Source organism: Panthera leo, chromosome B2 (genome assembly GCF_018350215.1).
Source record: "Panthera leo isolate Ple1 chromosome B2, P.leo_Ple1_pat1.1, whole genome shotgun sequence".
Lineage (NCBI taxonomy): Eukaryota > Metazoa > Chordata > Mammalia > Carnivora > Felidae > Panthera > Panthera leo.
Genome location: NC_056683.1, coordinates 44,740,914 through 44,767,554, shown reverse-complemented (window position 1 = coordinate 44,767,554; position 26,641 = coordinate 44,740,914). Strand labels below are relative to the sequence as shown.

Below are 26,641 nucleotides of genomic sequence, written 5' to 3'. Positions count from 1 at the left end.
TACCACTGCAAAATTATGGGTTTCATAGGAAAAAAGGGGAGGGGACAACGTGAAACCTGATTTAAGTTAGGAAGAGAAGGGCAGGGATGATATTGCAGAGGAAGTCCGATCTCTGTGAAAGATTTTGCATTTCATCCTAAGTCGTATGTGAAGCCACTGAGGTTTTGTTTTGTTTTGTTTTTTTTTAGTTTATATATATCTGAGAGAGAGAGAGAGAGAGAGAGAGAGAGAGAGAGAGCATGAGCAGGGGAGGGGCAGAGAGAGAGAGGGAGAGAGAGAATCCCAAGCAGGCTCTGCACTGTCATCGCAGAGCCTGATGCGGGGCTGGATCTCACGAACTGTGAGATCGTGACCTGAGCCAAAACCAAGAGTTGGCTGCTTAACTGACTGAGCTACAAGGCGTCCCTCGAAACTATTGTTTTAAGCAGGGGATAAATGGATCAGATTTGGTGTGTGTCAACAAAGGAAGCCAAGAACTCAATACTGATTGTTAGACTGAGAGAAGGTCTGAGGGTTCCGATGAGTGGGCTCCTGGTCCCTGCGTTTTTTGACATTTCTTTTGACTTCTCAGACCAGGTATTAGTTGGCTTTTTTCCTGTAAAAGGCCAGATAGTAAATATTTTTAAGTTTGTGGGCCATCTGGTCTCTTTTGGAATTAGCCGGCTCTGCTCTTGTAGTTGAAAGCTGCTATAGGCAATACCTAAATGAATGGCTGCATTGCAGTAAAACTTATTTACAAGAATAAGTAGCATGTGCGATTCAGTTCACTGACCCCTGGCTCAGAGGTTGCTTTGTTTATGATTTCCATGGTCGTCATTATTGAAGTGGTTCAGCAAGGAAGGAAATGCAATCCATGTGGTTGGTTGTCCCTGGCCTTGAGCTGCTTATAATCATTATGGGAAGATAAATATATACACTTATGAGGCCATCAACAAACATTACCAGCAAGATGTAATTAGTCACCGAAATGAAGACTAGAAACAGGAAATGTGATGAAGAGCTTGCTCATCTGCTTGGAATCCTAGACATAGGAGTAATTGTAAAGCCTTCGTGGAGGAGGTGGAACTTGACCTATAGCCGCAGACAGAGTTGAATATGATCTTGAAGGTTAGAGTTGAATAGGATCTAGTACAACGTACCTAATTTGACACACACGTGAGGCAAGGTGCAACTGATCTTAAGGCAGAACCTGGACAAAAACACGTCTTCTGTTTTCTAAACCTTAGTGCACATATCCTTTCTTATTCAGGTCTGGTCTTCCCACAGGCTGACAATACTTATATAGTAGATTCATTTTAATAGGGAGTGTGAGTGGGGGGAGGGGCAGGGGAGAGACAGAGAGGGAAAGAGAATCTCAAGCAGGTTCCACACCTGCTTGGCTCCGGGCTCGATCTCACGACCCTGAGATCATGACCCCCGCCAAAATCAGGAGTCGGACACTCAACGGACTGTCCTCCAGCTTTGTAGCTCAGATGGGTTTTTGCCATTGACTTTGGAATTGGAGGAGATCTTAGAGGTCCCTCAAATGCAGTGATTTGCAAACTTGTTTTAGGAGTAATCCTTCCTTCAAATGAGTTCTTACTCGGAGCCCCAGCCCCCTTAGCAAATTGGTAAATCAGAGCTGCTGTGTTTGGGGCAGAAATGGGGAGCTCGGAGCCCTACCTCCTGACCTTGCCATGGCCCACAGGTGCACCCTCCTGGCTTCAGGGGCAGCCTCGAGAATGGTGCTCTCAAGCCTGATATGAAGATGATTGATTTTTTTTCTCTCTCCTTCCATAGGTAATTGTTCACCAAATCTAGCTGCTCTGACCTCTCGAATCCATTGCCTTCTTCTCTTTCCATGGCCATCCCCTTAATCCCAGCCACCCCTGACTTTCACTTTGGCTTTCACCTTTTTTCATCCATTCTCCCCCCAGCCACTTTCCCCCTCTACTCTGCTGCCAGTTAACTTTTTTATTCACAAATGTGATTATATGTCGCCCCCCCCCCCATATAAATGCAGAGTGACTTCTCATTGCGTTTTGGATTACGATCAAAATTCAGAGCCCCTCCAAATTTAACTATGGCCACTGTGTTGCATTTGACGTAGAGCCACCTAAACTTTTTTCGTTCTTGAGCTAAGCTTTATTCTGCTTCAGGTTTTTTTTTTAAGTTTATTTATTTATTTTGAGAGAGAGAGAGAAAGCATGCAAGCAGGGGAAGGGCAGAGAGGGAGGGAGAGAGAATCCCAAGGAGGCTCTGCACTGTCAGTGCAGAGCCCGATGTAGGGCTCTATCCCACAAACCGTGAGATCATGACCTGAGCCGAAACCAAGAGTCAGACGCTTAACCGACGGAGCCACCCAGGCGCCCCTCTGCTTCAGAATTTTGCTGTGGGGCTCCCTCTGCCTAATCTGCCCTCCCTTCCCCCTGTGCAGAATTAAATTCTGCTTCTCTGTCCTTCGGAACGACTCCAAACACTTCCATAACATCCCTGAGCTAGGAAGCATGTGCTAACCTCCCCCTCACGGGACTCTGTGTTTCTCCTTAGCAGTAATCTCAATTGGAATTAAGTAATACCTGATGTAATTCGTTGTTTCTGTCCACCTTGCTTTAGAAGGTGCACTGCATGGGGCTGGAATGGAGTTCACAGGGCTCCGTTGTCAGCCGGTGACATGGTGCCTCGTATACACGTAGTAGGTCTTCACTGCACGTTTGTCCAGTGCGTTCAAGATGCCTAGTTCTGCACAAATCTCATTTCTAGCATTCAGTCCGGGTGAGATGCTGAGGCATCATTGTTAACTCGTGTGTAGGAGCCAGAATTGCCTCCTGTAACATGAGGTAATTGAAAGGTCCGTTTTTAGAGCCCCATTGTCTGTAAAGTGGGTTACTTAGTATAATGCAGTTAAAGAGCCCCGAGCTTTGCTTCAGTTAGAAATCTGACAAATTATTCTAAAGGAACAGAGAACTGAAACATCTACTTAATGAGTGGCGAAGAGCGGGGGTGCAGTGGGATCTGGAAATGGGTTTCGTGTGCCGCCGGAGGGGTGGGGACCTCTGGTAATTCGGTAGTCAGGGGCTGATGCATCCCTGAGAAGGGTGCACCCTGGGGAGTGAAGTGAAGCTATAGAAGACAAGCTCCAACCCCACGCCTGGACACACACACACACACACACACACACACACACACACACACACACTGCTATTCACCACTATGCTTGTTCTGCAGAGCCACCCTGGAGTAGATGCCTGGCTGACTGTCTAGCCTTGCACAGGTAGGGGCCAGACTCAGAGCCCATACGTTGCACAGCAAGGTGGTGGTTGTCCTGACCACCACTCTCTGGCCAGATCTCCCGTATGTTCTCCGATTTATCTCCTTTACACAAGTGTAATAACCTGCCATTTGGGTTGTTTATACATCTTTCAAACTTCCAGAACATTGTGTCCATCTAGAAGCGCTTTTGCACTCAGAAGCTACATATAAAGGAACTTGGAGCAACATAGAGTAGGGCCACTTTTGCGACCTCTTGGGTCGGTCCTTAGTGTCAAGGAGATGGGGACGAGATTTGTCCTCATGTGCTTCACAAATGGAACTGGGGCTCCACACGCTGGTGATGGGCTTTCTTCCCTCAATCTAATACGTCTGCAATGCTCAGAAGAGTGTGGCTGGGCTGATTTTGCAAACAGAATGACCAAGAAAAGGAAAGAAAGCCAGAAGCAAAAAAGGGGATGATAGTAGAGAATTTATCATTATTAAGCAGGAGATTCTTTTTCTTCACAGTCCAACCTGCAGTTAAGTTTCTTACCAAGAAAAATCAACCACTAGCTCTTTTTTGTGTGTCTCAGATTAAAGAAACGATGACTAGATTCTCACAAGCTAAAAATTTGTTTTCAGTATGGTTGTTTAACTGGAGGTGGCCCTGGGCGAGAGTAAGGGATGACACTTTTGATTCAATTAGTTAAATTTTGCAGTGGAGGGGAACTGAATCTTGGGTTAAGTTGCAGGGTGCTAAGGAGACAGGAATTCTGATCAATTTTTGAAAAAATTCTGCTTTCATTCTCCTAGTTATTGGTTTTAATTTAGAAGGAAATTGCCCTGATGGGTATCTGGTAGTTTGAGGCAGCCATTATTTTCTTGACGCTTGACCTCTCTTCATTTTGAAGAGGGCAGTGGGAACTTTCTTGTTGGACCCTCTCAACCTTCATTCTTGCAGAAAAGCTCTCTCTTAATATTCATTCTTAAATATTTTTCTCCCCTCTCAGAAGGACCTCAAGATTTAGTACCACAAATATAATTTACTTTCTCTGAAGGTTTCAGTTTGGAAGCTAGTGTAAAATCTAGCTGGGTGAAGTTTCCGTCCTATGAATTAAATTTACATCTGTTGAGTCCCTGCTGGACCCAGCTTTGTGTTTGGACCCCCTAGGTGTCTGTAGGTCCATGCTCCCGCAACCATGGTCTTCAGAGGCTGAGCAGAACAGGATGTACATCTAAAAGCATCAACTCTATTGTTGAAAGCAAATTAAGAATGCCAAGGGCCTGCCTCTGTTTTGCAAATGAAACAAAACCAAAGAATGTTTGGCGTTGCATAGAGAAAAGCTTTGAAAAAATCATGCATTATCAGTTAACCCCATGTGGGTAATCTGGTACCATAAGCAGAAGTAGCTTAAATAGACGCTGTCATACTTCTCAGTTGCTTTGTCCTGGTACCAAGCAATGGCAACTTAACATTTGGGCCAGGAGAAGGAAGACAACTGTTCAGGAAGTTAGTTTCTTCTTGCATTAGGACTTTTCACTTCTACACAGCATTTAAAAACAATTTTTTTTTTTAATTTGAAAAAAAATTTAGGTAAGCTCTATGCCCACCATGGGGGTTGAACTCACGACCTTGAGGTGAAGGGTTGCAAGCTCCACCAACTGAGCCAGCCAAGCGCCCCTATACAGCATTTTGAATATGAACTACAAAGTGTTTTCATGTTCATATTCTCAGTTGATTTTTTGTAATCGATTCGAGCGGTATTATCAACTTCATGTCACTACAGACAGAAAAAGAAGGAAGTTGAGGCACAGGTCACGCAACAAAACCAAATCAGGCCTCAGGATGGAATCAGAGTCTTGGTCTCTTCCTACTGTGTTGCTGCCGTAGTGTTAAGAGGCTATGGGACTGGTTGGATCTCTAATGGGAGCGATGGTGGTTGTGGTGTTCTTTTCTTTCTTCTCCTCTGTTCCCATCTAACACCTTCTTGGTTTTTATCCCTTCTCCCTCCCCTTTTATTTCTTTCAGCTTGGATTCCTTAGCACCACCACAGCTCAGCCAGAACAGAAGGCCCCAAATCTCATTGGCAAATACCACCATGTGGACCGTGCCACTGGCCAGGTGCTAACCTGTGACAAATGTCCGGCAGGAACGTATGTGTCCGAGCACTGTACCAACACAAGCCTGCGTGTCTGTAGTAGCTGCCCTGTGGGGACCTTTACCAGGCATGAGAATGGCATAGAGAAATGCCATGACTGTAGTCAGCCATGCCCATGGCCGATGGTTGAGAAATTACCCTGTGCTGCCTTGACTGACCGAGAATGCACTTGCCCACCTGGCATGTTCCAGTTTAATGGTACCTGCACCCCCCATACGGTGTGTCCTGTGGGTTGGGGTGTGCGGAAGAAAGGGACAGAGACCGAGGACGTGCGGTGTAAGCAGTGTGCTCGGGGTACCTTCTCTGATGTGCCTTCTAGTGTGATGAAATGCAAAGCATACACAGACTGTCTGAGTCAGAACCTGGTGGTGATCAAGCCGGGGACCAAGGAAGCAGACAACGTCTGTGGCACACTTTCGTCCTCCAGCACGACCTCACCTTCCCCTGGCACAGCCATCTTTTCATACCCGGAGCACATGGAATCCCATGAAGTCCCTTCCTCCACCTATATTCCCAAAGGTAACTTAACCTCATGAGTTACTTATTTGAAAAAGGTTTTGAACCCAGTGGAACTACCGAAAATGGGCTTGTACGGAGGATGTTTTCTCCGTTTTGTATATTCCAAAGTCACCCTTTGAGGAAGGGCCTCCATTTCGTGGCTAATTTAATCTGGCTTCTTTGCATGCATTAGAAACATTTAGACTCAGGTTTTCTGTTGGGGGGAATCAAATATCTAAAAACTAGGTCACATCAAGTTTAAAAATAAGAACGAGAGAAATAAAGATAGTGTGTGACCTTATGTAAGTCACTTCTTCAGGCCTTGGTTTCAAACTTGTTAAATACATGATGTTCAAGGTTCCATCCAGACTCAGTTTTCCAACATGGAATCAATCCTGGATAGACACAGCCAGAAGGAAAGAAGGAGGGATAAGGGGAGAAAATACCATGATGCCTGGAAGGGAAGGATGAATATTAGAAACAAGTTGGGGCATAAAAGGAGAAAGAAAGAAGTTTCAGGAAACAAGCACATTTGTAGCATGTTGAACATACCTGGCATTCACATTTGGAAAATAAGAACTTTAATTTTTTTTCTTTAAAAAAAGTTTTTTAATGTTTATTTTTGAGAGAGAGCCACTGGGGGAGGGGCAGAGAGAGAGGGAGACAGAGAATCTGAAGCAGGCTTCACACCATCAGCACAAAGCCCGACATGGGGCTTGAACCCACAAACTGTGAGGTCATGACCTGAGCCAAAGTCAGACGCTCAACCGACTGAGCCACCCAGGTGCGCCTATAAGTTTAATTTTTCCAATTATTTTAACTTTATGCCCTTCATCAAGTATCCTAGTTGTTAGGATTTGGACGTCAGGCAGAATATAAAATTTATTATTTATTTCCAAGTCCTTTTTGATTAATTTTCATGAGATGATAGCCAACTTGAGTTGTGCTTTCTAGCATACTCTTTGTGTGTGATTACACTGGACCTTCATGATAACTCTGTAAGGAGGGCCTTCTCACAACCGCCATTTTGAAATGAAGAAATGGGCTCAAAGAGCTCAAATGAACTGTCCAGGTTTTCTCAGTGAAGGATGCAGGCTAGGTCCTGTCTCTTGGGACTCGAAATCCCTGGCTCTCACACCAGGAGTATGTGCAAGCTTCTCTGAAAGAAGTCCACTAAGCTGCCCAAAATTTACTAATCTATTAATAGCAGATGCTAAGTCCTGCTTTGTTTTATTCACTGACTTTTCTCACCAAAGCTTTCCCTGGTTGGATTTGGAACTGAGTTTGAGCTCTTTTTCCCTACCTTAGTTATAGTCTCAATTTTACCATTGTATCCTGAAATGGTCAAAAGGAGGAGGAGTAAAGGAATTAGATTAGTTTTGTGAATAATCAGCACAATTAAGAGTTGACTAGAACCCTGAACATTCATGGGTCTGCTCTGAACGTGAAGCGTAGGAGAAGCTGCCCTGAAGCTCAGATGTTGGGTCCCTGAGGATGCTGTTGGTTTTGCCATGAGGAAGTGAGTTTAGCTGTTAGGTTTAGTTTTTACCTTCCACGTAAAAGTGCCGTTAGAGTCCTTACGAAAACGTGCAGTATAAATTACTCTTAAGCTCCAACAGTTCACATCTTGCGTTATCTGGCCTGGTTTGAAGATGAACAGGAAGAGGAGGAATATACAGATCCCCAAATATAGAAAAGCTCTCCCCCACTCCTTTTTTCTAGGCATGAACTCAACAGAATCCAGCTCTTCTGCCTCTGTTAGACCAAAGGTACCGAGTGGCATCCAGGAAGGGACAGTCCCCAACAACACAAGCTCAGCGAGGGGTGAGGAAGGCGTGAACCAGACCTTCCCAAACCTCCAGGTAGTCAACCACCAGCAAGGCCCCCACCACAGACACATCCTGAAGCTGCTGCCATCCATGGAGGCCACTGGGGGGGAGAAGTCCAGCACGCCCATCAAAGGCCTCAAGAGGGGTCACCCCAGACAGAATTTACACAAGCATTTTGACATCAATGAACATTTGCCCTGGATGATTGTGCTTTTCCTGCTGCTGGTGCTTGTGGTGATAGTGGTATGCAGTATCCGGAAAAGCTCAAGGACTCTGAAAAAGGGGCCCCGGCAGGATCCGAGCGCCATTGTGGAAAAGGCAGGGCTGAAGAAATCCATGACCCCAACCCAGAACCGGGAGAAGTGGATCTACTACTGCAATGGCCATGGTGAGCCTTCTTTTCTCCTTGCTCACAGATCCCCATGCCTGTCCTTTCTTAGTCCTTGCTGCCTGAAGGAGTGGGAAATGCAAAGTTTCTGGAAGCTACTGTATACCATGTGCTGTTGGCTCTAGTTGTGCTATGAAAAATGAGGTGGTCCGCATTTGACGTAATACATTCACAGACAATAACCACTCTGCCCTTTTCTCCCCGGCACATTTAAAGGAGAATGTTGACAAATCAGAGACCTGAGAATGACCCTTAGGGACTTTGTTCAACCGTATCATTTAACAAGCGGGGAGATAGAGTTCAGGGAAGTTTGGCTGTGTCCTTGACCCAGGCTGGTTGTTTGTTCAGCCCAGATGGGACTGACTCCGTATCTCCTGACTGTTAGGTCCCTTGCTTCTACAATACGAGGCTGCTGGAAAAATAGAGGGCGAAAAACCCATCTTGTCTTCGTTAAGTTTGCCTTTTTGAATCTGAACCTTGCTTTTAGATTCCTGTCACTTTCTCACAAGTGCTTTTCCCCTCCTTGTGTTTTGAGGATCCCATTTCTATCAGGAGGATAGGAAAGTCTTTTAGATTATAGACACCCAAAGCTTACTCTACTGGTTATCATCCGAAGCTGGACCCTGTGTCTTCTACCGAGTGGTCAGTGTGTGCTGATACAGGGTAGAATATTTCAGTTTTTCCTTTTTTCGAAGGCTAAAAACAGCTAACAGGACGTGTCCCAGCAGCTAAGTTTGATGTGACGAGTGCAGTTTTTAACTTGTGGTAGTAATTTCCCTTTCTTTGATTCCTCGGGGGCTCAATCCAGTGGGATCACAACCTGAGCCGAAATCAAGAGTCAGACGCTCGACCGACTGAGCCACCCGGGAACCCCTGTGTTGAGTCTTAAAAATGTTTATGCCCTTTGCCCCAGTAATTCAGTTTTTGTGAATCTCTCATAAAGGCATAGAGCGGAAATACTAAAAAAAAGATTTGAGCCCAAAGACCTTAAACTTTTAACTCAGCATGTTGTGTAATAAATAAAAACTGAAAATAATCAAAGGCCTAGTTTTAGGGAAATGAATAAGTAAATTATGGCATATCCATGTAGTGGAATACAGTGTTGACATTGACGATTTAATGAGGTGTTGTTCTTTTTACCCGCGACATAGGGAAATGTTTACACTAGCTTAAAAGAAAAACAACATAGCCAACCCAGGCTACGCACTTTACACAATATAATCCTGGTTCTCTTAAAATGTTGGGAAAAGACTGAAAAGAAATACGCCAGAATAAAAATAATGTTTCTTCCAGTTTGGTGGGGTATAGTGGAATGTTTGAGTGCTGTTTTCCCCTTCTTTATTAGTTTTCTGTTCTTTTCCCCGAATTTTCTATAATAAGCTCATGCAATTTTTATAATCAGAAATTTAGGGAAAGTTAAAAAAAAAACAACCCAAAACTCATTTTGCTTCCTTTTGCTAGTCTGAGTGAAAATCAGACTGGGGGGAACATCCTGTTTGGGATAGAGCCTGCATAGATTTGAATAAGATGTCTCTTTGCAGGCAACCCAGCTGGGGAAGGAAGTCTTCAATTAATTCTCCCCTCCTTTTTCATAAAACGTAGTTTTATTTGGACATAATTTCAGACTTATGGAAATATTGGCAATAGTACAAAGAATACCGATATACCTGTGCCCAGATCGACCGGTGGTTAACTTTTGTCCTTTTGCTTATTTGCTCTTTTTATATAAAATTACATACAGACTTTGTGTTGTGTTGTGACATAACACAGACGAGTTTGTTACATATAGCATAATGTTATATAATATATATAAAATAGTGTTACATAATACGTAGTGTATATATGCAGACTGTCCCCGACTTAATGATGGTTCAACTTCAGGTGTTTTGACATTACGGACGTTGCCAAAGTGATACATATACACATTCGCTCCAAATTGTACTTCAGATTGTGAATTCTGGTCTTTCTGGGCCAGTGATGTGCAGAATGATACTCTGTCATGATGCTGGGTGACAGGCATCTCTCAGCCACGTGGTCACGGGGGTGCACAACCAATACACTTATAACCCTGATGTACCCAAATAACCATTCTGGTTTTCACTTTCAGTGAAAGTGAAGTATGCAGTAAATTACACGAGGTACTCAACACTTTATTATAAACTAGGCTTGGTGTGAGATGATTTTGCCCAACTGTACGCTAATGTAAGTGTTCGAGTATGTCTAAGGTAGGCTAGGCTTAGCCGTGATGTTTGATAGGTGAGGTGTATTTTTCTCTTAGTTGAGAATAATGAGTTAGGTGTATTACATGCATTTTCAACTTACTGTATTAAATGATACTTTCAACCTGCGATGGGTTTATCAGGATGTTACCCCATCACAAGTTAAGGAAGACCTACATACATATGTGCATGCCTACAATAATTTTTCTGAGTCATTTCATGGTCCTTTAAGCCTAGGTACGTTAGTATACATTTCTTAACAGTAAGGATAGTCTCTATATTTTTTAAATTTTTTTAAATTAAGTTTTTAAATGTTTATTTTTGAGAGACAGAGAGAGACAGAGTGCGAGCAGGGGAGGGGCAGAGAGAGAGGGAGACACAGAATCGGAAGTGGTCTCCAGGCTCCGAGCTGTCAGCACAGAGCCTGACGTGGGGCTCGAACCCACAAAGGGTGAGATCGTGACCTGAGCTGAAGTTGGACGCTTAACTGACTGAGCCACCCAGGCGCCCCAAGGATACTCTCCTTAAAAAATGTAGTCATTTTCAAACTTAATAAATTTAACATGGATACAGTATTTTTTATTTTATTTATTTATTTATTTATTTATTTATTTATTTATTTATTTATTTTTAACGTTATCAAGAGCTCCTGGGTTTCTTTATTTATTTATTTTTTGGATACAGTATTTTAATTCACCGCCCATATTCCAGTGCTGTCAGTTGACCCAGTAAAGCCCTCGATGGATAGCGTACCTTTTTCCTCTGGTCCAGGATCGGTCTAGGATCAGCTATTTCATTGAATTGCCCTCTAAATGGCCAGTCAGGACACTTGTTCTGATATATCTAATTAGGAGAACACGAGCAAAGAACATCTTGCTGGATTCCGTAAGTGTCCGGAACCCTCCTCCTACCTTATTAAAAAAGTGACTCCATTCCTGTAGTATTTGCACTTACAGATTAGATCGCGGTCATAGCTGTCAGAATTCTTGAGAACACTTCGAGTTGAAGAAGTAAAACTGGTCGGCAGTAGAAAGCAGCTTAATTCAGTGACCTTTAGGCATTCTTAGGACCACCTTGTGTCCCGTGCCCTTGTGTCCCATGCCTGTGTCCTTGAAACAATCTCCTGTCTTGTAAAAAAGAATGGAAGTGCCAAGTCAAATAAAACCATAACTCCTGCATTCAAATCAGTACTTCGGGATTATGCTTTTCCAGCTAAATCACAGTAGTCTCATTCGGGTACAATGATCTCTTCCCGTATTTAAACTTTTCCCCCAGGTTTTTGCATTGCAATGTTTATATTGCAAAAAGTGTGAAGACCTAAGGAAGGTCTCTTCTTTCCAAATTGCTATTCTCAAAGGTCCAACCAGGTAAAATCCCATTACAAAGCGAGGTTCTGTTTGATAACCGTCCCAGGGGCTCAGAGAGGGCTCTAGAAACAATACCTTGTTGATCTGATTGCAGTGAGTTCTGGGCAGCAGATAATCCTGTATAATAAGAGCTTTTTGTGATCCTCACCCATTTCACACTGAGTTGTTCATGAGGATGAGAGGGGATAAAATCACCTAGCCCTGGGGCGTGCTCTATAAGAGATCATGTACATGTAGGACATCACTTATCTCTCCCTACCTTAGCAACCCTGGCTGTGATCCTGAGTGCCTTATAGACCTTCAGCACTCTGATGCGGGGCTATTGGTTCCCATCCATTTTCCCAACAAGAGCCTCTCCTTTATTTGGCCCCACTCACCCCTCTTTACCTACTATGGACTTAGATTAGGGGTTTTAATTTTTTTTTTTTTTAACGTTTATTTATTTTTGAGACAGAGAGAGACAGAGCATGAACGGGGGACGTCAGAGAGAGAGGGAGACACAGAATCTGAAACAGGCTCCAGGCTCTGAGCCATCAGCACAGAGCCTGACTCGGGGCTTGAACTCACGAACTGTGAGATCATGACCCGAGCCGAAGTCGGACGCTTAACCGATTGAGCCACCCAGGCGCCCCAGGTTAGGGGTTTTAAAGTTGAATTCCTGCAAACTGCAATCCTGCGTTCACAGAATCCTAGTGTTGGAAACACCAGATGAGATGTTATATGGCCAAGAGGTTCGAAGACCGAAGGTGCTGTGGTACTTGTATACTTCCTTTTTGAAGTCGTAGCAATTTTATGTCTGGTTGATTGGGTCTGGACTGTGGTTTCCTGTAATGCGTCTATTGCAGCAACAGAATTAGAAGTCCCTTCAGAATTTTAAAAAAATTATTTATTTATTTTGAGAGAGAAAGAGAACATGCACGTGGGAGCGGGAGCGGGAGAGGGGCAGAGAGAGAGGGAGAGAGAGAGAATCCCAAACAGCTGTTCACCATTAGTGCAGAGCCTGATGTGGGGCACAGTCTCACGAGCCATGAGATCATGACCCAAGTTGAAATCAAGAGTAGGCTCCTTAACGGACTGAACCACCCAGACGCCCCAGAAGTTTTATACATAAAAATCTATGTCACTCTCTTTTACTGCATCATGAGTGTCCTCAAGATGTATGTCTGTTGTTAATGGTCCATTTGTCATCATTTTGTCACTTTTAAAAACGTTCCTTCTTTCTGTAGTATAACCCCAAAGTAATGGGTCAATGGTGGGACCAAAATGTTCCATTTAATTTAAAATGAAGAGAGGTGTGGGTTCACATTCATTGGGAGGTCACATGGGAAACAGTAGTTTTTGTTTGATCTGCTTTGTCACAAAAAGCACAAAAGCAAAGATAGTGAAATTTAGCCTGTGCACAACTGGCCATACATTGCAATGCGAGAGGCTCAAATGGTCTCAAAATAGTCTCTCTATTCCCTTCCTGGTAACCATGGAAGAGAGAGAACTGTAGCTGAGGGGATGACTGACGACGGGAATCTGTCGCCGCTCTCTCATGGCTGTTCCTTCATGGGCCATTTCTAGTTACCTTTCCTTCCTTTCTTCCCCTTCTCTCTCCATTCCCACTTCTCTCTCTTCTTCCTTCCTTTATTCCCCCTTCTCTTTAGCTATTTGCAAAAAGTGTGAAGTTGCGATCCCGAGCAACCTATTGTCCGAGGGATTTGGAAGGGGAAGTTTGAAAGGCAGGGCGGGGAGTGGAAGTCACCCTGAAAAATGCTTCTATGGATAAGAGAGGAGAATACAGACAGGAGGCTCTGCGAGGTGATAAAGGGAACAAAAAATGGACAGTATTTCTCCTCGATCGTATTTCCTTTCTCTCTCAGACTTCAGGATATGGAGAAAAATGAGGAATAAAAGAGTGAGAGACCCAAGGAAGTGGATTTATCTCGTTTAAACTGAACGTGGCTCCTGACTAGCACCTTCTGAGTTCTGTGTCTCGGGGAGACAGTAAGCATTGGCCAGGGACAGTGAGCCCTTCTGGTGTGGCTACTTCAAGCACATGACATATAAGGACAGCGGCATCTCCTAGAAATTGACTGCAAAAACAATAGTACACGCGGCTGGTGCACTCTTTCTCAAGCAACTCTTTCGCAACAAAAGGGTAAAGGACTCATTCTGTAGAACTAGATTCTAAGATGCTATTTCTTAACTCCTTTTGCTCTTATTGTCTGGCACTGTTTAACTATTTGTGTCTATGTGGTTTGTCTCCCCACATTGTTTCTAAGTTCTTAGAGAGCAGACACTGGGTTTTATTGTGTGTCCCCAGGCCTGGGCAATAGCACAGGGCCCTCAGACGGGTGGTCCGGAGTCCAGCTGGCCCGTGTGGTAGCCATCCGAGCTATGGCACGTAAAGGTAAAAGTAACTAAAAAAAAAAAAAAAATCAGTACCTCAGTTGTGCCAGCCACCGTTCAGGGGCTCAATAGCCACATGTAGCTAGTAATTGCCAGATTGGACAGGACAGCTCTGAAACATTTCCATCATAGAAAGTTCTATTGGATAACACTGGTCTAGAGCAACCATGAACTAATTAATCTACCTAATCCTTTTCCAGGTTGCATTGTTTTCAATTCAGATATTGGATTTTTTTCCTTTGGCTCATAATCATATTTGGTGTGAGGGATTTCACATAAAGATCTTAAGGTGGCTTCTTTACACGAAATTGTAGTAGATACCAAGAGTTATTATTCGGAGCTAAAGGAAGCTTTCGTGACAGTAGTGCTTTAAAATATGCAAAAACCAGCTACAAAATTTGCTGATATTCCTCCATCTGATATGCTTCTTCAATGTGGAACACTTGGGCTCTTGGACACTGGAGAGCTGGGTGACGTGAAGAGAGGGAATTAATTCGTGAATGCTTCGTGAATGCTTCCCGGTGCTTGCATTTAAGCAGAATGCAAATGGCTTAGTCTTGTGGGTGCCCTCAAGCAAGGAAGCCAGTGGGAGGCGGCCCTTGGTTGGGTCGGAGGTGAGAGCAGCAGAGGCAGTGGAGGCCAGGGGTTTGGGGAGGAGAGCAACACTACACTACACTACACCCTGGAAATGACAGCAATAAAGCTAGGTTCTAAAATTCTAGAATTGCCATTCCCTGTCCATTTCAGTGAAGACCTTTCACTTCTCCGGGCCTCTGTTTAGAAGGTTAGAAAGAAGTTGTTCTCATATGCACTTCAGAGCAAGGTCTCTGGAGTCTGGTTCCACTTAGTGGCTGTGTGATCAAGATCAAGGTCCAGTTATTTAGCCACTCGGTGCCTCGTTTTCCATGTGTATAGAATCGGAATCATACTAACAGATCGTTTGTTGTGGGAGTGAATGGAGTGTGTGCCCAGCGCTCAGTACGTTGCCGGCCATGTGGCCCGTGGTCTGTAAGTGCTGGCAGCGTTGAGGGCGGTGATGAGGATGGTCGAGAAGTGACTCGTCATCGTCACTTCTGTCCTCTCTGGTAGTCTCTCGGTTTGTTTCCTGACTCAGTCACAGAAATAATGGCCACGAGTTTCCTTTATAGTGCGTGCAGCTGTGCTTACATAGCGTCAAAACTGCTACCTTAAAAGAGCTTACTGGAAATGTGGTTTTCCCTCCATGCAGGGTATGGTTCCTTCTTGGTTTACTTAATCTGCTGCTGGAGGCAGTGCTCTCTGAAATGGCAGAAAGCCTCATAGACAATCAAACAAGGCTCCTTATTGGCTTTATATTTAGATATGGACTTATCCTTTCCATGGTAATATTTTCTCTACGCTCTACTGGGGTCGGCAAGCTAGGACGTATTTCAGCATTCGAAGGTTATAAGGTCTATGTTGCTATACTCGGCTCTGCTTTTTTTTTTTTTTTTTTTTTTTAAACGTTTATTTATTTTTGAGACAGAGAGAGACAGAGCATGAACGGGGGAGGGTCAGAGAGAGAGGAGACACAGAATCCGAAACAAGCTCCAGGCTCTGAGCAGTCAGCACAGAGCCCGACGCGGGGCTCGAACTCACAGACCGTGAGATCATGACCTGAGCCAAAGTCGGACGCTTAACCGACTGAGCCACCCAGGCGCCCCTACTCGGCTCTGCTTTTATGGGATGAAAACAGCCTTATAGGCAACATGTAAATGATGGACGTGGCTGTGTTCCAGGAAAATCTTATTTGTAGAAATAGGGGGCTTGTCCTGCACGTTCTAGTTGGCCAGCCCCTGATGTATACCATAGTGTTGTCTCTTAGCAGCTTTTTTAAAATAAATTTTTTTAAATGTTTGTTTATTTATTTACTTTTATTTATTATTTATTTTTGAGAGACAGAGAGAGACAGAGCACAAGTGGGGGAGGGGCAGAGAGAGAAGGAGACACTGAATCCGAAGCAGGCTCTGGGCTCTGAGCTGACAGCACAGAGCCCGACGTGGGGCTCGAACTCACAAACCATGAGATCATGACCTGAGCCGAAGTCAGACGCTTAACCCACTGAGCCACCCAGGAGCCCCAAATGTTCATTTATTTTTGAGAGAGAGCGTGAGAAGGGGAGGAGCAGAGAGAGAGGGAGACACAGAATCTGAAGCAGACTCCAGGCTCTGAGGTGTCAGCACAGAGCCCCACGCGGGACTCAAACTCACAGACCGGGAGATCATGACCTGAGCCGAAGTTGGATGCTCAACCGACTGAGCCACCCAGGCGCCCCTCTTAGCACTTCTTTTTGTATCTTGCCTCCCGGTGCCTTGTATGGCTTGGAGAAGCAGTCTGGTTCTTCTTGGACAGCTGCTTGAATTCTAGCCTCAGTGTTCCACCTTATGTTTAGCAGCAACTATTTCCCAGTCTGACTGCTGAAGGGCTGAGTTATAAAACAGGACCATCGGATATGGGGGGGGGGGGGGCAAGGAAAAGGTGGCAGTTACCCTGTATTTTGCTGAAAAATTACTCCAGGGTTTCTCCACCTCCTCCTGATAGATACTAGTTTTTGCCAAGAGACCTTAGTCTCACCTCGTGGGTCCACCTCATGGGGGGTACCTGCCATGCACCTGCTATATCTTGCCTCTTAGGCAAACCAGAGCCATAGAGGGAGGAGGCAGTGGTTTGGGGTGCAGTCTGGTTGCCTACCTTTCGTCGTTCGCTCAGGGGACGATGTGCTTTGTGTGGAGAGAGGGACCGAGCGAGGCAGTGGACACGCACAACCAACTATACGCTGCAGCGCGCCCCTTCTTTCCTCAGAAGCTGAGAGCGTGCACGGCTGCATTGAATATTTTCTTTGTTCAGTGTCCGAATAGTGGTGTTGAGGAGAGCTGGAAGGGAGGCATGCCGGATTGCTGCACAGAGTAAGAATATCTGAAATGCAGTCCCTTCAACAAGCATGAGCTGGTTGAGTGGAGCCACGGGCTTGTTCTTCAGAGGCTGGATCTCGGTGCCCAGAAGGCGCCACGGCAGCAGAAATGACACTGGACTGTGACACCTGAGGTCCCGATCTGGGTCTTCTACTAAAAGGCTGCTTGATCCTGGGAGGAAGACTTGCTTTCTTTGAATCTCAACTTTGAAGAATGAGGAAACTTGAACCCAACACAGCAGGGTCATCAGATTTTGGTCTGCATGATCATTTTACTGTAACCGAGGACACTGCCGTCACACTGGTGTCTGTCCCAGTGTGATCTGCCCTCATGGATCCTGCAGCGGGCTGTAGAGTGGAGTACAGGGGCTTCCAGGCCGAGATAAGAGGCCAGGCTTAACCCCAAACTGATGCCAAAGAAGGACCGCGTGCTCACTGCCACGCAGTAAAGCTTTCCCTTGCGCTTACTCTAGAGTAAGGTCAGGGCAGCGGAAATTTCCACCTAAGTCAGGACACGTGGCTGGGGAGGACCAGGGGAACGTGCGATAATCGTGCATGCTTTTGGAGAGCATGTGAGACATTTTTGTAGCGTGGTTGGGACTGGCGGGGGGGAGCTACTTTTGAGTCTTTCAGTCCCTTCAGATGTGTCACCTTGATTGCCTAAGGTGAAGCTGTGTCCAAGGCTCTCATCCATTTCTGAATTATTATGCTGAGGAAGGCCTTGGTCTCCTCATATGGGCGAGGGACTCCATTCCCAACAGAACTCCTGAGAACAGCTTTACCCTGGTGACACAGAGAGCATACCTGGTAAGTGCTTTCCTGCCTTGGAAAAGTTAGTCGACTCTCGTCCTGGCTGGAGGGCGGCCAGCAGCTCATATCCACCTGTCATATCCATCTGTCAAGGCAGCTTCCAGGATATACATGTTGGGGCAATACCCCCAGGCAGTCTAGCTGAGTATCAATGAATAAGTTCAGACTTCTGCTGAAACTCTCTTTAACTTTCATATATATTTTTACGAGTTCTTATTAGTTCTCAGGGAGGATTACTCTCCCTGTCAAGGGGTTCTTAAATTACACATTTAGCACAGATCCGTGCAGCTTTGTAATTTGTTGGGACTATGCTTAAAATGTTACAGGATAATCCAAAAATAATCCTTGAGGATGAGGGAAAAAATGTCACTCACAGATCAGTGGAAGGCTGGGGTTATAGAAAGAATTTATCTCGCTTCCAGAAAGGCAATGTCCAAGTCTGGTTTCACCTGCAGGGAATAGGCGAGGCACCCTGCTGGGTACTTCAGAGGCCCAGGCAGAGCTCTTGTCCACAGGTTTTGCCTTTCGCCTCGACAGCCAGGAATTTCTTATTTCTTCAGGGGAAAGTGCTATGAGAGACATTAGACTGGAGAGGAGCTAGTCTTCATCTTAGTTACATATTTCTCCCTCTTTGTTGAGTCTTTTACTGTATTATCTCCCGTTTCAGAGTTGTCATTCAGATGTTGACTTGTTTTCCTGAAAAGGAACTCAGTGGTCAATCTGCCTGATTCTGATTTAGCTGTACTTTGGCTGAAGTAGGGGACTATAGTGTCTGAAGTAAACTCTTCCTATTTGTAACCAGGGTTACCTTTAAGGAATCCCAAGGCAAAAAAAAAAAAAAAAGAAAAAAAAGAGGAAATTTTAAACGTGACTCATTATTAAACTGCTTGACTTCTGTTATTTTTCATTTAATTATGTGTGTGTGAACACCAAGGTTAAGGTACGGTCCAAGGACTAGGCTTTAGTAACGTAGAAGGTATTTGGTTTAGTTTTATTTGGGGAGAGCTTCAAGTTGGAGATCGTGTGTGTGTGTGTGTGTGTGTGTGTGTGTGTGTGTGTGTGTGTATTTGTCTAATCTACCATTTTACAGAAGCTGAAACTGAGTGCCAGACGAGAACAGTGACTTGCCCAATGTCGTGTGGCCAGTAGGCTTAGAGAAGAAACTAAGGCTGAGTCTCTTGGCTCCTGGGACAGTGCTTTTTATATTTCACGTGTTGCTTCTCTGGTCAAAGGACTGCAGTGTCCTGCTCAGTTCAGAGGCTATCGGGGTTTGAAAGCAATTACTCCTGTTTCTTAAATGACAGCATGGAGAGGCTGTTTGCCTGTGAGGATACTGAAGGCTGAGGCTGGGGGAGCAAAAGAACTTAGCCCTTTGGCCACAGGGACTCAGAAGTGGATGGCGGGGAGAGACGAAGGCATGTTTCAGAAGGGGACGTCTCCCTGGATTGCCTTCATGGGGATGGTGATGGTCCCTAGGTGGTCATTCATTTGGGGGGCTGCAGGTGGTGGCGATGTTCCGCTACCTTTGCTGAGCCTCTTAATTGGATGATTTCCGGCTGCGGGAGGTGAAGAAGCTGGGAGCTGGAGATGAATTAGATCTTGGCTGCAGGTGAAAGTAAAGAAGTTCTTAAAGCTCTTGCAATATACACGGAACTTTCCCACCTTGACCTTGAAGAGGCAGAGGCATTCTCCTTTCATTGATCCTTTCCTTACACCCTCATGGCCTGCTTCTCAGGCACTCAAGCACCTTTCTGGCTGCTCTTGACATCCTCTCACTTTAACTCGGTTTTACTCAAAAATGTCCTCGTCTAGGATTATTCTATAAGCAAATTGCTCTAAGGGAGCCTATGTAAGGCCTTGGCATTGACACACTGGTTTGGAGGAAGGGAGAGAAAGAATACACCAGGGTTATCAGATGCTTACTGTGTGCCAGGTACTGTTCTGTGGGATTTATATGTACTTTCTCATTTAATTCTCAGAACTACCTTATAATGGCAGGACCGTGCCCATTCTACAGCATATTAAGAACGGAGGCACAGAAGGATTACATGACTTGACAAAGGTCCACACGTCAAGCCAGTGGTGAGCCAGGACTGGCACTCACGCAGCTGGCCTTGGATTCTGAGCTGGTCACTAGCATGTGCCGCTGCCTCTCCCACGTCTCTCCATTGTTTGGAGGAGGAAGAGTGGGCAGAAGGTTGAAACCTGGGCTATCGTCAATCTATCATTGTAACCGATTTCTCCTTTATTTCCACTTGTCTCCTTTCCTGTGACCCCATGAAGGGGAGTCGGGGTTGGCGGGACACATATTCAAAAGATTTATGTTCAGGGAAGCAACCAAGACTCAAGAAGGACAGGGTGGGTAACACTATGCTTGGTCCCGGGAGGCATCATGGTGCAGTGAGAGATGTGGGCTGATGGGTGGATTCACCTGCGGTTTTGACTCTCCGTCCTGACTGTGCAACTATGCCAAGCTACCGAACCTCTCCTCAGTTTTCTCATCTGTAATGTGGACATAGCTCCTATCTCATGGTGTTGTTGATGAAGACTAAATTATGAGATCATATGTAAATATTGATAAAGCTGCCAGCTCGGCTTGCTTCTCTTTCTCTTTCCTCACAGGAAGGTCAGGAAGTTGAGCTGTACTAAGCATTCGTGGAGAGCTGAGGCCAGGGTGGAGGGACAGTTGTATCCGATGTTTAAGACAAGTAGAACTCCATCGAGGGTGAGATTTAATGAGTCCTGTGGGTCAGGAGAAATGGCTGCAGGGAAAAAAAAAAATCTACACTAAGAACGGTGGCCATAACGTGCCTCAAAGCCCGACTGACCAGAACAAAAAGAGCTGGAAAGAAACTGACAGTGTGGCACATAGTCTGTGACTCTCAGCATTCTCGAGGCCGAGAGGAAGGAGTTTTGCTCACCCAGCCTGCTCCCATGGTCGCCTTGACAGTGCAGCCTGGGGCAAGGGGGAGGGGGGAGGAACCCACCATGCTCAGGGGACATGTGCAGTAGGACAGCATTGGCTTGGAGGGAGGCTATGCAGAGGGAAGGACCTTGTGACCTTGTGGAGCCCGGTTTTGCTCACTGGTAGGATGAAGGGCTTGGCTTCAAGTATCTCTAACATCTTCCGTTCCAAAATCCTGTCCTTCGGCGCTGCAAAAACTGACCAGTGAAGTTAAGAACGACCCATGACCAAACACCAAACTGCTTCCGTGTCTCAGGCTTGAAACCTGAAGATGGAGTTCAAGTTCAAGTACAGCTCAGCTGGCTTGGTTGTTAAACCTCTTATTTGCATAACTTGATTGCATAACTTTATTTGTCTAAGATTGATATCCCAGTCTGTCTGTAAAGACTGTTCTTTGGGAAAACAGTGCTGCCTGAGAACCCGGACATAATTTGCCAGTGCGCTTATTTAAAAAGTTCAGACACTGTCCTTGAACAAAGCTATATTTTAGGGGTTGAGTTTCTGGTAATATGTGTTTTGTTTCTTCCATCCTGTTCTCTATCCTTACCTCGCTGCTCAAGCAAAGCACTACCCAGCAAATAAGTAAAACCTATCTCTTCTTTAAGTGTTACTTACGAGCATCATTCTTGGTTCTAGGTCCTTATGAATACCAACAGTAGGCTTAGGAAATGTGTTTCCTTTCTTCCCAAATTGTGGTTCCTCCTTCAGGATGGGTCAGGTATGAGAGAATGGGTCTTTACAGGGGTTGTGAAGGAAACCTGTCTCTTGGATTCCCAGCTCTCATAGCCTTCATCCTCTTTCCGGGGAAAGCAGCCAGATGCAGTCCAGTTGGGACTGTGTTTCTGGCATAAATCTTTCCCCAAGGTTGCAGTGGTTGGTAGGGGACAGAGGTTGAGTAACCGGAAGCCGTGCCCTGGATATATTTGAACAATATCAATAGACTTCTTCAGTCAGGTTTCAGGGAGCACTTAAAACATTGCAATCGAATTATGGAAACTACCATATGCAGCATTCAGAAATGATGAACAAGTGAAGTGTGTTAGGAATTTGATAATAAGTACTCGACTCATTTTTTTTCCCCCTAAAGTGATGTTACGGGATGCTTGTTAGTGCTGACATAGGCAAGATCGTGAGAGTAATTCTGGGGTACAACTGTGACTAGTAAATATATTTTTCTAGCCTTATAAGAAAGGCTTCTGTTACCATTAAGTTTCCATTGTTTACTTTGCTTCAACAAAGACTTACCTCATGCTTACTGAGTGGCATATCCTGTTCTACGAATTTTGTATTTGATTTTTATTTTTTGAGAGATTTTTTGAAATTTCCCATGAATCACCTGAGGCTAGAAACTTCTAAATTTCTATGCCTGATTTTTTTTTTTTATCATGTTCTATTAAGAAAATTTTATTTCCCTTAGCAAAACCCAACTTGTCTGAAATAAAACAACTACAAAATTGTCATCAATAATGAGTTCTCCTCTGTAGAAGTTACACCGATTTCCTACTTTTCACTTTTCTCTTAAGCTTAGGCTTGGAGGGCTCTCGTAAAAAAAATAAATAAATAAAGGCCGTTACAGATAAGTCAGAGGTGATGGAGTCCTGCTAATCTGAAGCCACATCTGTTGAACTTGGTGTTGTTCTCAGCCCCAGACAGCAGACAGCTGCAACCAAAGAAACCTTCCTTCTTTGCCTCAAGCCTCCTTGACTAAAAATTCCAGACGGTCACCTCTCTGTCAGCCCAAATTTCCTATGGGAAGTAGACTTGAAATGTAAACACCGGGAAGCTGGGCTGAAGGGAGCAGATTGTTCCATTTTAAGAGGTCGCTGTGTCCTTTGCTCCATCGCTGGGGCTGCCCCACCATAGTTATTTTACAGTGGCAGGAAGAGACGTTTTTTCCACCTCCCCCCCTTACCCCGCTGCCTTTTCCACCTCTGCCTCCACTAATGCCATTTCCCGCCGACAGCACCTATCTGTTTAACCTCTGAGGATGTCTGAGGATTATGCAGCAGAAAGAACTGTTGCAGGAGAAAAGCCTCTTATCACTGGAGCCTAAAAAGCATTATCTCGTGCACAAAGTGGCCAGGGATGGGCTTTTGCCCTTGGGAATCGCAGGCTGCTGTCCTCCCCAGGCCCACCCGCTGATGATGCTTCCTCTGGGCTTTAAGGGGATGGTATTTAGTTTTAAGTGTGTATTTTATTTTGTAATTTATCTAACTAACAGCTTTTGCATTTAAGCTCTTTGGAAAACAAATTAGTGTTTTCCCCCACAGAGGGCTACAATACAAATAGAAACCAAACCAAAAAAAAAAAAAAAAAAAAATCCTTAAAAATCAGTGCCCTTGAATCAACCTGGTCAGGTGTTATGTAAGCAGATTTTGCAGAGGAGGAGGAATTTCTAGATTTCTGTTGGTTGTTCTTCTTGAGTAATTGGTTTTTAACATTGCAGGGTATGCACAGAATTTGACATATTAAGTGTGGATGCTGTGTCGTATTGTAAAAAATAGGCGGGTTCAAGTTTATAAGTTAAAAAGATAATGACTCTTTATATTTTATCAAACCTAAGACACCACTGATGGTGACATAACATTTTTTAAAATACCACTAAGGGGGGCGCCTGGGTGGCCCAGTTGGTTAAACGGCCAACTTTGGCCCAGGTCATGATCTTGTGGTTTGTGAGTTCAAGCCCCACGTCAGGCTCTGTGCTGACAGCTCAGAGCCTGGAGCCTGCTTCAGATTCTGTCTGTCTGTCTGTCTCTCTCTCTCAAAATTAAATAAACATTAAAAATATAATACCACTAAGGAAGAAAATCCACTGTAACCAAGATATGAAAAGGCATTGACTGAAATGTGCATTCAGATGTCTTAGAATCAGTGAAATATGGCAGTATTTTAGCTACAATCTTGTGTCTTTTCTGTAGAGTCTGACCACATGATTTTGTCTGTTCAGTTCAGTTTCCTCTGAATCTGCATGGCCTATTGGCAGCATTTAACGTTCTTGATCCCCTTCTCCTTGAAACATTTCTTTACCTTGGCCTCCAGGACACTGTTCTCTCCTGGTTCTTCTCGCACCTCTCTGGTTATTCCTTCTCCATCTCCTTGGCTAGTTCCTCCTCTTTAACTTGACCTATAAAACAGTGGACAGCCCCAGAACTCAGGACTTGCACCTCTTTCCTACCTGTACACTCTCCCTTCCTTGGTGGCTAAGGTCTTTAAATACCGTCTATCTGCTGGTGATTCCCAAGTGCATCTTGGTTCTTGAACCTGAATGTAATATACAAATATCCTCTCCCTTGCCCGATAGACCCAGATGTCTAGACATTCGACACCTAAGACGTTTAAACTGAATTTCAAACCACACCTCCACATCAGTTACCCATTGCAGAAAGAGGCCCCTCCAGCCTTCCAGGTGCTCAGCCCAAAATGTTAGAGTGACTCCTTCTATCTCCCCCCATATTTAGCAAACCCAGTAGCAAATCTCATCAACCTTCCCTTCAAAATATATTCAGAAGTAATATATTATATTACTGAATATATCTATATTCAGATAGTAATATTCCTATCATTTTGCCCCTCGGGCCCAAATGACTGTCCCTTCCCTGGGGAGATTGCTGTGACCTCTGACTGGTGGCTTCTATTCTACCTGTATCCCTTCCATGTATTCTTGACAGCAGCCAAAATGACCCTGCTCAAATGGAAGTCAGATGGTGCCATTCCTTGGTTCAAACGTCTCCAGTGACTTTTTGTTACATTTTTCTCCCCAGCATGCCTCACTGTCTATCACGCTAAATATCTTACTACTTTCCATATCTCCCAGTGGAATGCAGGAAAGGCTTTTGTTATGCCCTGTTACACCACAGTGTCCCCAGTGCCTACGACAGTGGCAGGTGCAGAATAAGGGCTCGATATGTTTTTGTCGAATGAATAAATGAACAGCTTCAAACACAGACTAAGACCAGGAGAAAGGAGGCATCTTGGGCCTTGTGCTTTTTGTTTTCCTCCATGGAGTGAAATACAAGGTTATTAGTTTTCCCCACAGCATCAGTGGTATCTATTTCTTCCATCTGGAAAATTGTCTACTGTTTTGATAGAACTTGTCTTTGGTAGACGGCCCATCATTAGCTTTATGAGACCTTTGCACAGTGGTTTTTTTTTAGTAGCTTTTGAGATTCATCTGAGCTTATAGTGATTGTCCATTGAGCCTTCAACAAGATAGTGATTAATTCTGCTTTGGAAGTCACTTTTCGAGTTAAAATGAGGTTTAAGCAGTTCTTTCAACTTTTGTACTTCAACTAGAGGAAAGGAGTATTTTTAACTTGGGGTGTACTAAGCTCCCAAGTGCTGATAAAGTAGTTTCCTGTGTGATGCATTGAGAGTGATTCCTGTTGATATCCCATTTTTAAAACCATGCCGTAACCATACTAGTTACTACCAAACACAGGTGCACGTTTTTGGTGTGTGGCTTTTATTTATTTTATTTTATTTTATTTATTTATTTATTTATTTATTTATTTATTATATTTTATTTTATTTTATTTTTTGTTTTAGTTTTATTTTTGAGAGAGAGAGAGACAGAGTACGAGTGGGGCAGGGACAGAGAGAGGGAGGGAGACACAGAATCCGAAGCAGGCTCTGGGCTCCGAGCTGTCAGCACAGAGCCCGACTCAGGGCTCGAGGTCGCGAACCACGAGATCATGACCTGAACTGCAGTCAGACGCTTAACCTACTGAGTGACCCGGGCGCCCCGGGTATGTTGCTTTTAGAAGCACTTACTGTGTAATCGGGCCAGACAGACCTTGGTCTAGACAGCTTCTCTCCGCAGGAGGATTTGGCTGCAAGGGCACACAGTCTGGGAGACTTTTTCCTCTGGTGCCTGACATGGCTGTGGCGGACCACCCTCACTGGGAAGAGGGCACTGCCAGAGGGAGAGGCTCTTGCACAAGAACGGGGTCCCCGTGCCAGGAAGCCCAGGTTCCACCCATTGTTGACCACATGAGATCTGGCACGGTAACATGACGAGGCTGTGTCAGCATGTGGCCCCTCAGGTTCTCGATGGCTGCAGTTATAGAGATTAATGAGATGATAAAAGGTGGTGGTGGGGGGGGTATTCAGCCAAGAGGGGAAACTTCAGAAAAAAAGGCTCCCATTCATTCATTCAAGATGTTCGTTGTAATTCCCGTTATGTGCTAGGCTCTGGCAGGTGCTGGGGATAATGGTAGTCACAACCAATGTGGGGCTCAGGCAGAAGAAGGAGGTAAGAAAAGGCACCAATGAGGACATGACCATTGGATAGGAAAGAACATCAATTCTAGGAATGCTAAAGCCAGGCTTTTATTTAGATTTCCAACTTGCTGTACATTGCTCTGTACATACGTTGAAACATGCTGTATCCATCTTTGCCCCCGTACCTGCAGTTTGTAAGCTTGAGGTCACAGCATGTGTTGATAAAGAGTAATGTGGGGGGGGGGGGGTAGGAATTAGGATGATGGTAGAAGGGAGATAATCTTGAGCTCATTTCTCCTGCTCTTTCTTTCTTTCTTTCTTTCTTTCTTTCTTTCTTTCTTTCCTTCTTTCTTTCGTGTGTCTACATCGCAGGAGATGGCTGTGTGTAGAGAAACCAGCATAGAGATAATTATGGAGTTATCTGTCCAGGGAGGAGGAAGTTGTGTATTAATTGCCTCTATGGGAATTTTCTCATTATTTGTCGCTCTACCTCTCTTTCTAAGAAGAATAATGAGAACAGACATTACATTTCACAAGTATGGGAGATGCAGTGGGAATGCTCGAATCTTTTAAATGATGAGAATTTGGTACCATCACAAAGCTTGTAACCTACTCATCTTTTCCACGCACCC

The 26,641-nt window shown here is 44.6% G+C and overlaps 1 protein-coding gene across 1 annotated transcript in view; it reads left to right on the top strand.

Annotated features, from left to right (window-relative positions):
* The window catches only part of TNFRSF21 (TNF receptor superfamily member 21), a 68,157-nt gene that overhangs the window by 13,817 nt on the left and 27,699 nt on the right, over window positions 1-26,641 (top strand). The window contains exons 2-3 of the mRNA XM_042938996.1: window positions 5,261-5,909; window positions 7,611-8,105. Coding sequence (XP_042794930.1) covers window positions 5,261-5,909; window positions 7,611-8,105 — 1,144 coding nt within the window. The remainder of the gene's footprint in view (window positions 1-5,260; window positions 5,910-7,610; window positions 8,106-26,641) is intronic.